A 17,643-nucleotide genomic window follows, 5' to 3' on the forward strand; every position below is an offset into this window, starting at 1 on the left:
CCATAAAAACCAATTTAAATCCATCAAATAAATTAAATTTAACAATTTTTCCATAGTAACACCCATTATAAATTATTAAAAACTAGAAGTTTCCTTAAAATTTAATAAAAATCCTTAAAAATAACAATAATTCCTTAACAATCCCCCATAATAACCGATTTAAATCCAACTAATAAATTAAATTTAACATTTTTCCATAGTAACCCCCATTATAAATTATTAAAAACTAGAAGTTTCCTTAAAATTTATAAAAAAAACCATTAATTCATCAAAAAACCCCATAAAAACCATTTTAAATCCATCAAATAAATTAAATTTAACATTTTTCCTTAACAAAACCCCATACTAAATTATTAAAAACCAGAAATTTCCTTAAAATTTATTAAAAATAACAATAATTCCTTAACAATCCCCCATAATAACCGATTTAAATCCAACTAATAAATTAAATTTAACATTTTTCCATACTAACCCCCATTATACATTATTAAAAACTAGAAGTTTCCTTAAAATTTAATAAAAATCCTTAAAAATAACAATAATTCCTTAACAATCCCCCATAATAACCGATTTAAATCCAACCAATTAATTAAATTTAACATTTTTCCATAGTAACCCCCATTATAAATTATTAAAAACTAGAAGTTTCCTTAAAATTTAATAAAAACCCTTAAAAATAACAATAATTCCTTAACAATCCCCCATAATAACCGATTTAAATCCAACTAATAAATTAAATTTAACATTTTTCCTTAACAAAACCCCATACTAAATTATTAAAAACCAGAAATTTCCTTAAAATTTATTAAAAATACCATTAATTCATCAAAAAACCCCATAAAAACCAATTTAAATCCATCAAATAAATTAAATTTAACATTTTTCCTTAACAAACCCCCATAATAAATTATTAAAAACCATAAATTTCCTTAAAATTTATTCAAAAATCCATTAATTCATCAAAAAACCCCATAAAAATCAATTTAAATCCATCAAATAAATTAAATTTAACATTTTTCCTCAACAAAACCCCATATTAATTATTAAAAATCAGAAATTTCCTTAAAATTTATTAAAAAAACCATTATTTCGTCAAAAAACCCCATAAAAACCAATTTAAATCCATCAAATAAATTAAATTTAACATTTTTCCATACTAACCCCCATTATAAATTATTAAAAACTAGAAGTTTCCTAAAAATTTATAAAATAAACAATTAATTCATCAAAAAACCCCATAAAAACCAATTTAAATCCATCAAATAAATTAAATTTAACAATTTTTCCATAGTAACACCCATTATAAATTATTAAAAACTAGAAGTTTCCTTAAAATTTAATAAAAATCCTTAAAAATAACAATAATTCCTTAACAATCCCCCATAATAACCGATTTAAATCCAACTAATAAATTAAATTTAACATTTTTCCATAGTAACCCCCATTATAAATTATTAAAAACTAGAAGTTTCCTTAAAATTTATAAAAAAAACCATTAATTCATCAAAAAACCCCATAAAAACCATTTTAAATCCATCAAATAAATTAAATTTAACATTTTTCCTTAACAAAACCCCATACTAAATTATTAAAAACCAGAAATTTCCTTAAAATTTATTAAAAATAACAATAATTCCTTAACAATCCCCCATAATAACCGATTTAAATCCAACTAATAAATTAAATTTAACATTTTTCCATACTAACCCCCATTATACATTATTAAAAACTAGAAGTTTCCTTAAAATTTAATAAAAATCCTTAAAAATAACAATAATTCCTTAACAATCCCCCATAATAACCGATTTAAATCCAACCAATTAATTAAATTTAACATTTTTCCATAGTAACCCCCATTATAAATTATTAAAAACTAGAAGTTTCCTTAAAATTTAATAAAAACCCTTAAAAATAACAATAATTCCTTAACAATCCCCCATAATAACCGATTTAAATCCAACTAATAAATTAAATTTAACATTTTTCCTTAACAAAACCCCATACTAAATTATTAAAAACCAGAAATTTCCTTAAAATTTATTAAAAATACCATTAATTCATCAAAAAACCCCATAAAAACCAATTTAAATCCATCAAATAAATTAAATTTAACATTTTTCCTTAACAAACCCCCATAATAAATTATTAAAAACCATAAATTTCCTTAAAATTTATTCAAAAATCCATTAATTCATCAAAAAACCCCATAAAAATCAATTTAAATCCATCAAATAAATTAAATTTAACATTTTTCCTCAACAAAACCCCATATCTTCTATTATATAAAAATAAGTCCGGTTTTCCTCCCTGACGCTATAACTCCAGAACGCACGAACCGATTTCCACGGTTTTGCATTCGTTGGAAAGGTCTTGGGCTCCGTGAGGTTTATAGCAAAGAAAATTCTGGAAAATTCAGGAAAAATTCAACAGAAAAGTGGGGAAATCGTTTTTCACATACAGCGCCATCTATTATACATAGCATGTACTTCAAACCAATAGCAACGGTGCGTGATAAAGTGTGTGACAGATATCATTATTCTCTGTTCAGTTAATTTCATTTATTGTAAATTATATGGATCGTGCATTTGAAGTTAAATTCAACACTATGTCCATAGTCCAAAATGCCTAGAGAACGACGTGCGAACATCGGCCGCCGCACAAGACATGCAAGCCAGCAACAAGTCTATTCAAGGAACTTAAGAGAAGAAAGACAAAATATAATAAGAGAAAATGACCGATTGAGACATCGCGTGAGCACACGAAGATCATTGGCATCATACAATCGCTTGGCATTCCAATATGATCCCACTGCGAACTACAGTGATGATGAAAATTTGGATATTGGACGAATGACGACTATATGCCGATATTGCAATGCGGTAAAGTTCAAAAGAGAAACGGTTGGATTGTGCTGCGCAAGTGGAAAAGTCAAACTGGATCCATTACTTACACCACCACAGCCACTGAAAACATTGTTTGATGGAAGTGATCCCGATTCCAGCCATTTTCTTCAACACATCCTTGAATACAATAACTGCTTTCGCATGACTTCCTTTGGAGCTAATATCATTCGAGAAGGCGGCTTCATGCCGACTTGCAAGGTAAAAGATACAACACACATAACCAACACATAATTGCAACACATAACAACTTCATATACACCACACACTACACCATCACACGATTTACAATGTATTCATGAACAAATTTTAATGATTATTTGCAATTACAGATACAAGGTCAAATATATCATTTGCATGGTTCAATGGTGCCAACACCAGATGAACCGCATCAATTTCTGCAAATATATTTCATTTCGTCGATGGTGGATCAGCTGAACGTGCGGTGCAATATACAGGGAGCACAACAGTTAAAGAGACGAATTATTGAACAGTTGCAAGCATTTTTTCACGCTAATAATGCTGTGGTTAATATGTTCAAAACAGCATTGGAACGAATGCCATCGGATACGCACAAATTTGTCATAAGAGCGGATTGTACTCCGACAGGTGAACATGTGCGAAGATTCAATGCACCCACCGTTAATGATGTTGCTGCAATTATTGTTGGCGATCCAACTAAATCACGAGACATTGTCGTTCAGCGAAGAAGCAATATCATGCATCGTGTAAACGAGACACATCGTTTGTACGATGCGTTACAATATCCAATCATTTATTGGCAAGGGCAAGACGGATACGACATCACGTTGAAGATGGTCGATCCAATTACAGGTACAATATTCACACACTAATTATTTCCATTATTACTTTTATTGGTTTCCATTAACAATTCATTTAATTTTGCATTTTCAGGAGTATCAACGAATAATAAAAATCTAAGCGCAATGAATTACTATGCGTATCGTATGATGATTCGTACACATGAGGAGAATGTCATTCTGAAGTGCGGTCGGCTATTCCAGCAATTCGCTGTTGACATGTATGTCAAAGTCGAGACCGAACGTTTAGCGTTCATCAGATTCAATCAGCCAAAGCTACGATCTGAGGACTATATACACTTGCGTGATGCTATTCATTCAGATGGTGATGTTCAGAATATTGGACGACTGACGATTCTCCCATCAACTTATATCGGAAGCCCACGCCACATGCACGAATACGCTCAAGACGCTATGACGTACGTGCGAAATTATGGAACTCCGGATTTATTTATTACGGTCACATGCAATCCGAAGTGGACGGAAATTGAACGCGAGTTGGAACCGGGTCAAAAACCGCAAGATCGCCATGACATAATCGCCAGAGTATTTCAGCAAAAACTCAAGGTTATGATGGATGTGCTTACTAAGTATCGAGTTTTTGGTGACACACGTTGTTATATGTACTCGGTGGAATGGCAGAAGCGTGGACTACCGCATGCTCATATCCTAATTTGGTTGCTGAACAAATTACATTCAAATGAAGTGGATGACATCATATCAGCTGAAATTCCTGATCCAGTCACTGATCCCCGTCTACACGACATTGTGACGACACAGATGGTGCATGGACCGTGCGGTGCATTAAATCCATTATCGCCTTGCATGGCTGATGGAAAGTGCACAAAACGATATCCGCGACCGTTAGTTGCTGAAACAGTCACAGGGAACGATGGATATCCAGTTTATCGTCGGCGTTCAAAAGAAGATAACGGTCGAACTATCAAAGTTAAAGTTCAAAATCAAGAGATTGAGATCGGAAATGAATTCATTGTACCATATTGCCCGCTGCTATCACGAATTTTCGAAACACATGCAAACGTTGAGAGTTGTCATTCGGCCAAATCAATCAAATATTTGTGCAAGTACGTCACAAAAGGCAGCGACATGGCTGTGTTTGGTATTGCGTCGGAAAATGTGAATGACGAAATCAGCAACTTCCAAATGGGCAGATACGTCAGTACTAATGAAGCACTGTGGCGATTATTGTCATTTCAAATTCATGAAAGATATCCCACAGTTGTACATTTAGCAGTGCATTTGGAAAATGGCCAAAGAGTTTACTTCACTGAGGCTAATGCGGCACAACGAGCTGAGAGACCACCATCGACAACATTGACTAGCTTCTTTGCAATGTGTGAAGCAGATCCATTCGCAGCGACGCTGATGTACGTTGAAATGCCCAAGTATTACACTTGGAATCAATCAACAAAGAAATTCCAACGTCGCAAACAAGGAACCCCAGTTCCAGACTGGCCACAGGTGTTTTCAACTGATGCACTAGGTCGTATGTACACTGTTCATCCTAGAAACGATGAATGTTTTTATTTGCGACTGCTGTTAGTAAATGTACGTGGACCGAAATCATTTGCGCATTTGAAAACTGTGAATGGCCACCAATGCCAAACATATCGAGAAGCATGTCAACTATTGGGTTTGCTGGAGAACGATTCTCATTGGGATTTAACACTTGCAGATTCAGTTGTTTCATCAAATGCGTACCAAATACGAACGCTGTTCGCAATTATCATCACCACATGTTTTCCTTCACAACCAATTCAGTTATGGAACAAATACAAAGACGCCATATGTGAAGATATCTTGCATCGCTTGCGTATTCAAACGAATAATCCTGACATCCAAATAACCGATGAAATCTACAATGAAGGATTGATTCTGATTGAGGATCAATGCTTGACTATTGCAAACAAGCTACTGATTGAAGTAGGAATGATTGCGCCAAATCGATCGATGCACGATGCATTCAACCAAGAATTAAATCGAGAGCTGCAATACAATGTTGATACATTGCAGGAATTCGTTAGAAATAATGTTCCGTTGCTGAATGAACAGCAAAAACAAGTATACAAAACATTAATGCAAGCGGTGGACAATAATACTGGTGGTCTATTCTTCCTGGATGCACCTGGAGGAACAGGGAAAACATTTGTCATTTCATTGATTTTGGCCACTATTCGATCAAGATGTGACATAGCTTTGGCGTTAGCATCATCTGGAATTGCGGCGACTCTTCTAGATGGCGGTCGTACTGCACATTCTGCGCTTAAGTTGCCACTCAATTTAAACACAATTGATACTCCAACGTGCAATATTTCCCGATCCAGTGCAATTGGAAAATTGTTAATGCAATGCAAGCTCATTGTTTGGGATGAGTGCACAATGGCACATAAGAAATCACTTGAAGCACTTAACTTCACACTGAAGGATCTTCGGAGAAATAACAACATCTTTGGCGGCTTGATGATATTGTTGGCATGCGATTTCAGGCAGACGTTGCCAGTAGTTCCCCGTGGAACGCCTGCAGATGAATTGAATGCTTGCCTAAAGGCATCACCTTTATGGAATAACGTAAAAACATTATCGCTAACCACTAATATGAGAGTTCAACTTCAAAATGATCAAAGTGCTGCACAATTTTCCAAACAATTGTTAGATCTTGGAAATGGAAAAGTCCCAGTTGATGCGACATCTGGATTAATTACTCTTACCAACGACTTTTGCCGATTTGTAGACACTCAATTAGTTCTTATTGAAAATGTTTTCCCAAACATTAGTGAGAATTATAAGAATTATGCTTGGTTAAGTCAACGAGCAATTCTTGCAGCAAAGAATAATGATGTCCACGCACTGAATTTCACCATTCAATCAAAAATTGCTGGCGATTTGGTGACATACAAATCCGTTGATTCAATAACAAATCCCGATGATGTAGTAAATTATCCAACGGAGTTTTTGAACTCTCTGGAGATACCAGACACAGGTACAGTTATTTTGATACTGCGTAATTTGAATCCACCGCGACTTTGCAACGGTACTCGACTTTCGGTAAAGAGACTTATGCCGAATTTAATTGAGGCAACCATTATTAACGGAAAGTACGCAGGTGAAAATGTATGTATTCCTCGAATACCAATGATTCCGACTGATCTTCCGTTTGACTTCAAACGATTGCAATTCCCAGTTCGCCTTGCGTTCGCAATGACAATTAATAAGTCGCAAGGCCAATCGCTTAGTGTTTGCGGGATAAATTTGGAAAATCATTGTTTTTCACATGGACAGTTATACGTTGCGTGTTCACGAGTTGGGAAACCATCCGCTTTGTTTGTGTTAACGTCAGACCAAAAAACAAAAAATGTGGTTTACCAAAGAGCACTACAATGAAACAATTAAATAACACTTCATTTTAGTAGGTAATTGAAATGAATTTATTACTGTTGTGAAATGAAATAAATATTTTCCTTTTCAAATATATAACAAAAAAATTTTTTTTTCTTTATCTTTTAATCACCAAACGAAATGTTACATAAAACGAATCTGGTGGCGAAACGGAGTTCACCGGGTCTGCTAGTTAATTATTAAAAATCAGAAATTTCCTTAAAATTTATTAAAAAAACCATTATTTCGTCAAAAAACCCCATAAAAACCAATTTAAATCCATCAAATAAATTAAATTTAACATTTTTCCATACTAACCCCCATTATAAATTATTAAAAACTAGAAGTTTCCTTAAAATTTAATAAAAATCCTTAAAAATAACAATAATTCCTTAACAATCCCCCATAATAACCGATTTAAATCCAACCAATAAATTAAATTTAACATTTTTCCATAGTAACCCCCATTATAAATTATTAAAAACTAGAAGTTTCCTTAAAATTTATAAAAAAAACCATTAATTCATCAAAAAACCCCATAAAAACCATTTTAAATCCATCAAATAAATTAAATTTAACATTTTTCCTTAACAAAACCCCATACTAAATTATTAAAAACCAGAAAATTCCTTAAAATTTATTAAAAATACCATTAATTCATCAAAAAACCCCATAAAAACCAATTTAAATCCATCAAATAAATTAAATTTAACATTTTTCCTTAACAAACCCCCATAATAAATTATTAAAAACCATAAATTTCCTTAAAATTTATTAAAAAAACCATTATTTCGTCAAAAAAACCCCATAATAACCAATTTAAATCCATCAAATAAATTAAATTTAACATTTTTCCATACTAACCCCCATTATAAATTATTAAAAACTAGAAGTTTCCTTAAAATTTATAAAAAAAAACAATTAATTCATCAAAAAACCCCATAAAAACCAATTTAAATCCATCAAATAAATTAAATTTAACATTTTTCGATACTAATCCCCATTATAAATTATTAAAAACTATAAGTTTCCTTAAAATTTAATAAAAATCCTTAAAAATAACAATAATTCCTTAACAATCCCCCATAATAACCGATTTAAATCCAACAAATAAATTAAATTTAACATTTTTCCATAGTAACCCCCATTATAAATTATTAAAAACTAGAAGTTTCCTTAAAATTTATAAAAAAAACCATTAATTCATCAAAAAACCCCATAAAAACCAATTTAAATCCATCAAATAAATTAAATTTAACATTTTTCCTTAACAAAACTCCATAATAAATTATTAAAAACCAGAAATTTCCTTAAAATTTATTAAAAAAACCATTATTTCTTCAAAAAACCCCATAAAAACCAATTTAAATCCATCAAATAAATTAAATTTAACATTTTTCCATAGTAACCCCCATTATAAATTATTAAAAACTAGAAGTTTCCTTAAAATTTATAAAAAAAACCATTAATTCATCAAAAAACCCCATAAAAACCATTTTAAATCCATCAAATAAATTAAATTTAACATTATTCCTTAACAAAACCCCATACTTAATTATTAAAAAACCAGAAATTTCCTTAAAATTTATTAAAAATAACAATAATTCCTTAACAATCCCCCATAATAACCGATTTAAATCCAACTAATAAATTAAATTTAACATTTTTCCATACTAACCCCCATTATACATTATTAAAAACTAGAAGTTTCCTTAAAATTTAATAAAAATCCTTAAAAATAACAATAATTCCTTAACAATCCCCCATAATAACCGATTTAAATCCAACCAATTAATTAAATTTAACATTTTTCCATAGTAACCCCCATTATAAATTATTAAAAACTAGAAGTTTCCTTAAAATTTAATAAAAACCCTTAAAAATAACAATAATTCCTTAACAATCCCCCATAATAACCGATTTAAATCCAACTAATAAATTAAATTTAACATTTTTCCTTAACAAAACCCCATACTAAATTATTAAAAACCAGAAATTTCCTTAAAATTTATTAAAAAAACCATTATTTCGTCAAAAAACCCCATAAAAAACCAATTTAAATCCATCAAATAAATTAAATTTAACATTTTTCCATACTTACCCCCATTATAAATTATTAAAAACTAGAAGTTTCCTAAAAATTTATAAAAAAAACAATTAATTCATCAAAAAACCCCATAAAAACCAATTTAAATCCATCAAATAAATTAAATTTAACAATTTTTCCATAGTAACACCCATTATAAATTATTAAAAACTAGAAGTTTCCTTAAAATTTAATAAAAATCCTTAAAAATAACAATAATTCCTTAACAATCCCCCATAATAACCGATTTAAATCCAACCAATAAATTAAATTTAACATTTTTCCATAGTAACCCCCATTATAAATTATTAAAAACTAGAAGTTTCCTTAAAATTTATAAAAAAAACCATTAATTCATCAAAAAACCCCATAAAAACCAATTTAAATCCATCAAATAAATTAAATTTAACATTTTTCCTTAACAAAACTCCATAATAAATTATTAAAAACCAGAAATTTCCTTAAAATTTATTAAAAAAACCATTATTTCTTCAAAAAACCCCATAAAAACCAATTTAAATCCATCAAATAAATTAAATTTAACATTTTTCCATAGTAACCCCCATTATAAATTATTAAAAACTAGAAGTTTCCTTAAAATTTATAAAAAAAACCATTAATTCATCAAAAAACCCCATAAAAACCATTTTAAATCCATCAAATAAATTAAATTTAACATTATTCCTTAACAAAACCCCATACTTAATTATTAAAAAACCAGAAATTTCCTTAAAATTTATTAAAAATAACAATAATTCCTTAACAATCCCCCATAATAACCGATTTAAATCCAACTAATAAATTAAATTTAACATTTTTCCATACTAACCCCCATTATACATTATTAAAAACTAGAAGTTTCCTTAAAATTTAATAAAAATCCTTAAAAATAACAATAATTCCTTAACAATCCCCCATAATAACCGATTTAAATCCAACCAATTAATTAAATTTAACATTTTTCCATAGTAACCCCCATTATAAATTATTAAAAACTAGAAGTTTCCTTAAAATTTAATAAAAACCCTTAAAAATAACAATAATTCCTTAACAATCCCCCATAATAACCGATTTAAATCCAACTAATAAATTAAATTTAACATTTTTCCTTAACAAAACCCCATACTAAATTATTAAAAACCAGAAATTTCCTTAAAATTTATTAAAAAAAACCATTATTTCGTCAAAAAACCCCATAAAAACCAATTTAAATCCATCAAATAAATTAAATTTAACATTTTTCCATACTTACCCCCATTATAAATTATTAAAAACTAGAAGTTTCCTAAAAATTTATAAAAAAAACAATTAATTCATCAAAAAACCCCATAAAAACCAATTTAAATCCATCAAATAAATTAAATTTAACAATTTTTCCATAGTAACACCCATTATAAATTATTAAAAACTAGAAGTTTCCTTAAAATTTAATAAAAATCCTTAAAAATAACAATAATTCCTTAACAATCCCCCATAATAACCGATTTAAATCCAACCAATAAATTAAATTTAACATTTTTCCATAGTAACCCCCATTATAAATTATTAAAAACTAGAAGTTTCCTTAAAATTTATAAAAAAAACCATTAATTCATCAAAAAACCCCATAAAAACCATTTTAAATCCATCAAATAAATTAAATTTAACATTTTTCCTTAACAAACCCCCATAATAAATTATTAAAAACCATAAATTTCCTTAAAATTTATTCAAAAATCCATTAATTCATCAAAAAACCCCATAAAAAACCAATTTAAATCCATCAAATAAATTAAATTTAACATTTTTCCATACTAACCCCCATTATAAATTATTAAAAACTAGAAGTTTCCTTAAAATTTAATAAAAATCCTTAAAAATAACTATAATTCCTTAACAATCCCCCATAATAACCGATTTAAATCCAACTAATAAATTAAATTTAACATTTTTCCATAGTAACCCCCATTATAAATTATTAAAAACTAGAAGTTTCCTTAAAATTTATAAAAAAAACCATTAATTCATCAAAAAAACCCCATAAAAACCAATTTAAATCCATCAAATAAATTAAATTTAACATTTTACCTTAACAAACCCCCATAATAAATTATTAAAAACCATAAATTTCCTTAAAATTTATTCAAAAATCCATTAATTCATCAAAAAAACCCCATAAAAACCAATTTAAATCCATCAAATAAATTAAATTTAACATTTTTCCATAGTAACCCCCATTATAAATTATTAAAAACTAGAAGTTTCCTTAAAATTTATAAAAAAAACCATTAATTCATCAAAAAACCCCATAAAAACCAATTTAAATCCATCAAATAAATTAAATTTAACATTTTTCCATACTAACCCCCATTATAAATTATTAAAAACTAGAAGTTTCCTTAAAATTTAATAAAAATCCTTAAAAATAACAATAATTCCTTAACAAGCCCCCATAATAACCGATTTAAATCCAACCAATAAATTAAATTTAACATTTTTCCATAGTAACCCCCATTATAAATTATTAAAAACTAGAAGTTTCCTTAAAATTTATAAAAAAAACCATTAATTCATCAAAAAACCCCATAAAAACCATTTTAAATCCATCAAATAAATTAAATTTAACATTTTTCCTTAACAAAACCCCATACTAAATTATTAAAAACCAGAAATTTCCTTAAAATTTATTAAAAATACCATTAATTCATCAAAAAAACCCCATAAAAACCAATTTAAATCCATCAAATAAATTAAATTTAACATTTTTCCTTAACAAACCCCCATAATAAATTATTAAAAACCATAAATTTCCTTAAAATTTATTAAAAAAACCATTATTTCGTCAAAAAACCCCATAAAAACCAATTTAAATCCATCAAATAAATTAAATTTAACATTTTTCCTCAACAAAACCCCATAATAAATTATTAAAAATCAGAAATTTCCTTAAAATTTATTAAAAAAAACCATTATTTCGTCAAAAAAACCCCATAAAAACCAATTTAAATCCATCAAATAAATTAAATTTAACATTTTTCCATACTAACCCCTATTATAAATTATTAAAAACTAGAAGTTTCCTTAAAATTTATAAAAAAAAACCATTAATTCATCAAAAAACCCCATAAAAACCAATTTAAATCAATCAAATTAATTAAATTTAACATTTTTCCATACTAACCCCCATTATAAATTATTAAAAACTAGAAGTTTCCTTAAAATTTAATAAAAATCCTTAAAAATAACAATAATACCTTAACAATCCCCCATAATAACCGATTTAAATCCAACTAATAAATTAAATTTAACATTTTTCCATAGTAACCCCCATTATAAATTATTAAAAACTAGAAGTTTCCTTAAAATTTATTAAAAATACCATTAATTCATCAAAAAAACCCCATAAAAACCAATTTAAATCCATCAAATAAATTAAATTTAACATTTTTCCTTAACAAACCCCCATAATAAATTATTAAAAACCATAAATTTCCTTAAAATTTATTCAAAAATCCATTAATTCATCAAAAAACCCCATAAAAATCAATTTAAATCCATCAAATAAATTAAATTTAACATTTTTCCTTAACAAAACCCCATAATAAATTATTAAAAACCAGAAATTTCCTTAAAATTTATTAAAAAAACCATTATTTCTTCAAAAAACCCCATAAAAACCAATTTAAATCCATCAAATAAATTAAATTTAACATTTTTCCATAGTAACCCCCATTATAAATTATTAAAAACTAAAAGTTTCTTTAAAATTTATAAAAAAAAACCATTAATTCATCAAAAAACCCCATAAAAACCAAATTAAATCCATCAAATAAATTAAATTTAACATTTTTCCTTAACAAACCCCCATAATAAATTATTAAAAACCATAAATTTCGTTAAAATTTATTCAAAAAACCATTAATTCATCAAAAAACCCCATAAAAACCAATTTAAATCCATCAAATAAATTAAATTTAACATTTTTCCATACTAACCCCCATTACAAATTATTAAAAACTAGAAGTTTCCTTAAAATTTATAAAAAAAAACCATTAATTCATCAAAAAACCCCATTAAAACCAATTTAAATCCATCAAATAAATTAAATTTAACATTTTTCCTTAACAAACCCCCATAATAAATTATTAAAAACCATAAATTTCCTTAAAATTTATTAAAAAAACCATTATTTCGTCAAAAAACCCAATAAAAACCAATTTAAATCCATCAAATAAATTAAATTTAACATTTTTCCATACTAACCCCCATTATAAATTATTAAAAACTAGAAGTTTCCTTAAAATTTATAAAAAAAAACAATTAATTCATCAAAAAACCCCATAAAAACCAATTTAAATCCATCAAATAAATTAAATTTAACATTTTTCCATACTAACCCCCATTATAAATTATTAAAAACTAGAAGTTTCCTTAAAATTTATATAAAAAACCATTAATTCATCAAAAAACCCCATAAAAACCAATTTAAATCCATCAAATAAATTAAATTTAACATTTTTCCTTAACAAACCCCCATAATAAATTATTAAAAACCATAAATTTCCTTAAAATTTATTAAAAAAACCATTATTTCGTCAAAAAACCCCATAAAAACCATTTTAAATCCATCAAATAAATTAAATTTAACATTATTCCTTAACAAAACCCCATACTTAATTATTAAAAAACCAGAAATTTCCTTAAAATTTATTAAAAATAACAATAATTCCTTAACAATCCCCCATAATAACCGATTTAAATCCAACTAATAAATTAAATTTAACATTTTTCCATACTAACCCCCATTATACATTATTAAAAACTAGAAGTTTCCTTAAAATTTAATAAAAATCCTTAAAAATAACAATAATTCCTTAACAATCCCCCATAATAACCGATTTAAATCCAACCAATTAATTAAATTTAACATTTTTCCATAGTAACCCCCATTATAAATTATTAAAAACTAGAAGTTTCCTTAAAATTTAATAAAAACCCTTAAAAATAACAATAATTCCTTAACAATCCCCCATAATAACCGATTTAAATCCAACTAATAAATTAAATTTAACATTTTTCCTTAACAAAACCCCATACTAAATTATTAAAAACCAGAAATTTCCTTAAAATTTATTAAAAAAACCATTATTTCGTCAAAAAACCCCATAAAAACCAATTTAAATCCATCAAATAAATTAAATTTAACATTTTTCCATACTTACCCCCATTATAAATTATTAAAAACTAGAAGTTTCCTAAAAATTTATAAAAAAAACAATTAATTCATCAAAAAACCCCATAAAAACCAATTTAAATCCATCAAATAAATTAAATTTAACAATTTTTCCATAGTAACACCCATTATAAATTATTAAAAACTAGAAGTTTCCTTAAAATTTAATAAAAATCCTTAAAAATAACAATAATTCCTTAACAATCCCCCATAATAACCGATTTAAATCCAACCAATAAATTAAATTTAACATTTTTCCATAGTAACCCCCATTATAAATTATTAAAAACTAGAAGTTTCCTTAAAATTTATAAAAAAAACCATTAATTCATCAAAAAACCCCATAAAAACCATTTTAAATCCATCAAATAAATTAAATTTAACATTTTTCCTTAACAAACCCCCATAATAAATTATTAAAAACCATAAATTTCCTTAAAATTTATTCAAAAATCCATTAATTCATCAAAAAACCCCATAAAAACCAATTTAAATCCATCAAATAAATTAAATTTAACATTTTTCCATACTAACCCCCATTATAAATTATTAAAAACTAGAAGTTTCCTTAAAATTTAATAAAAATCCTTAAAAATAACTATAATTCCTTAACAATCCCCCATAATAACCGATTTAAATCCAACTAATAAATTAAATTTAACATTTTTCCATAGTAACCCCCATTATAAATTATTAAAAACTAGAAGTTTCCTTAAAATTTATAAAAAAAACCATTAATTCATCAAAAAACCCCATAAAAACCAATTTAAATCCATCAAATAAATTAAATTTAACATTTTACCTTAACAAACCCCCATAATAAATTATTAAAAACCATAAATTTCCTTAAAATTTATTCAAAAATCCATTAATTCATCAAAAAACCCCATAAAAACCAATTTAAATCCATCAAATAAATTAAATTTAACATTTTTCCATAGTAACCCCCATTATAAATTATTAAAAACTAGAAGTTTCCTTAAAATTTATAAAAAAAACCATTAATTCATCAAAAAACCCCATAAAAACCAATTTAAATCCATCAAATAAATTAAATTTAACATTTTTCCATACTAACCCCCATTATAAATTATTAAAAACTAGAAGTTTCCTTAAAATTTAATAAAAATCCTTAAAAATAACAATAATTCCTTAACAAGCCCCCATAATAACCGATTTAAATCCAACCAATAAATTAAATTTAACATTTTTCCATAGTAACCCCCATTATAAATTATTAAAAACTAGAAGTTTCCTTAAAATTTATAAAAAAAACCATTAATTCATCAAAAAACCCCATAAAAACCATTTTAAATCCATCAAATAAATTAAATTTAACATTTTTCCTTAACAAAACCCCATACTAAATTATTAAAAACCAGAAATTTCCTTAAAATTTATTAAAAATACCATTAATTCATCAAAAAACCCCATAAAAACCAATTTAAATCCATCAAATAAATTAAATTTAACATTTTTCCTTAACAAACCCCCATAATAAATTATTAAAAACCATAAATTTCCTTAAAATTTATTAAAAAAACCATTATTTCGTCAAAAAACCCCATAAAAACCAATTTAAATCCATCAAATAAATTAAATTTAACATTTTTCCTCAACAAAACCCCATAATAAATTATTAAAAATCAGAAATTTCCTTAAAATTTATTAAAAAAACCATTATTTCGTCAAAAACCCCATAAAAACCAATTTAAATCCATCAAATAAATTAAATTTAACATTTTTCCATACTAACCCCTATTATAAATTATTAAAAACTAGAAGTTTCCTTAAAATTTATAAAAAAAACCATTAATTCATCAAAAAACCCCATAAAAACCAATTTAAATCAATCAAATTAATTAAATTTAACATTTTTCCATACTAACCCCCATTATAAATTATTAAAAACTAGAAGTTTCCTTAAAATTTAATAAAAATCCTTAAAAATAACAATAATACCTTAACAATCCCCCATAATAACCGATTTAAATCCAACTAATAAATTAAATTTAACATTTTTCCATAGTAACCCCCATTATAAATTATTAAAAACTAGAAGTTTCCTTAAAATTTATTAAAAATACCATTAATTCATCAAAAAACCCCATAAAAACCAATTTAAATCCATCAAATAAATTAAATTTAACATTTTTCCTTAACAAACCCCCATAATAAATTATTAAAAACCATAAATTTCCTTAAAATTTATTCAAAAATCCATTAATTCATCAAAAAACCCCATAAAAATCAATTTAAATCCATCAAATAAATTAAATTTAACATTTTTCCTTAACAAAACCCCATAATAAATTATTAAAAACCAGAAATTTCCTTAAAATTTATTAAAAAAACCATTATTTCTTCAAAAAACCCCATAAAAACCAATTTAAATCCATCAAATAAATTAAATTTAACATTTTTCCATAGTAACCCCCATTATAAATTATTAAAAACTAAAAGTTTCTTTAAAATTTATAAAAAAAACCATTAATTCATCAAAAAACCCCATAAAAACCAAATTAAATCCATCAAATAAATTACAAATAAATTAAATTTAACATTTTTCCTTAACAAACCCCCATAATAAATTATTAAAAACCATAAATTTCGTTAAAATTTATTCAAAAAAACCATTAATTCATCAAAAAAACCCCATAAAAAACCAATTTAAATCCATCAAATAAATTAAATTTAACATTTTTCCATACTAACCCCCATTACAAATTATTAAAAACTAGAAGTTTCCTTAAAATTTATAAAAAAAACCATTAATTCATCAAAAAACCCCATTAAAACCAATTTAAATCCATCAAATAAATTAAATTTAACATTTTTCCTTAACAAACCCCCATAATAAATTATTAAAAAACCATAAATTTCCTTAAAATTTATTAAAAAAACCATTATTTCGTCAAAAAACCCAATAAAAACCAATTTAAATCCATCAAATAAATTAAATTTAACATTTTTCCATACTAACCCCCATTATAAATTATTAAAAACTAGAAGTTTCCTTAAAATTTATAAAAAAAACAATTAATTCATCAAAAAACCCCATAAAAACCAATTTAAATCCATCAAATAAATTAAATTTAACATTTTTCCATACTAACCCCCATTATAAATTATTAAAAACTAGAAGTTTCCTTAAAATTTATATAAAAAACCATTAATTCATCAAAAAACCCCATAAAAAACCAATTTAAATCCATCAAATAAATTAAA

At 26.0% G+C, this 17,643-nt stretch overlaps 2 protein-coding genes across 2 annotated transcripts; both read left to right on the plus strand.

Annotated features, from left to right (window-relative positions):
* The first annotated feature begins 2,281 nt into the window (after positions 1 to 2,281).
* On the plus strand, positions 2,282 to 6,737 carry LOC132931176 (uncharacterized). Its single transcript, XM_060997299.1, has 4 exons — positions 2,282 to 3,101; positions 3,233 to 3,734; positions 3,816 to 6,673; positions 6,717 to 6,737. The coding sequence occupies exons 1-4, from the start codon at positions 2,622 to 2,624 to the stop codon at positions 6,735 to 6,737; spliced, it is 3,861 nt and encodes a 1,286-aa protein (XP_060853282.1). The 5' UTR covers positions 2,282 to 2,621.
* On the plus strand, positions 6,728 to 7,260 carry LOC132931303 (uncharacterized). The gene has a single exon (XM_060997367.1). The coding sequence runs from the start codon at positions 6,800 to 6,802 to the stop codon at positions 7,121 to 7,123; it is 324 nt and encodes a 107-aa protein (XP_060853350.1). The 5' UTR covers positions 6,728 to 6,799; the 3' UTR covers positions 7,124 to 7,260.
* The last annotated feature ends 10,383 nt before the right edge of the window (positions 7,261 to 17,643 follow it).

This window comes from Rhopalosiphum padi, unplaced genomic scaffold (assembly GCF_020882245.1).
Source record: "Rhopalosiphum padi isolate XX-2018 unplaced genomic scaffold, ASM2088224v1 scaffold1, whole genome shotgun sequence".
Lineage (NCBI taxonomy): Eukaryota > Metazoa > Arthropoda > Insecta > Hemiptera > Aphididae > Rhopalosiphum > Rhopalosiphum padi.

Bases quoted from the DNA above. Each gene is read 5' to 3' on its own strand.
- LOC132931176 (XM_060997299.1), top strand. From the start codon at position 2,622: ATGCCTAGAGAACGACGTGCGAACATCGGCCGCCGCACAAGACATGCA. The intron at 3,735-3,815 runs GTACAATATTCA...TTGCATTTTCAG, and splicing joins GATGGTCGATCCAATTACAG to GAGTATCAACGAATAATAAA. The intron at 6,674-6,716 runs GTAAATTATCCA...TGGAGATACCAG, and splicing joins TAACAAATCCCGATGATGTA to ACACAGGTACAGTTATTTTG.
- LOC132931303 (XM_060997367.1), top strand. From the start codon at position 6,800: ATGCCGAATTTAATTGAGGCAACCATTATTAACGGAAAGTACGCAGGT.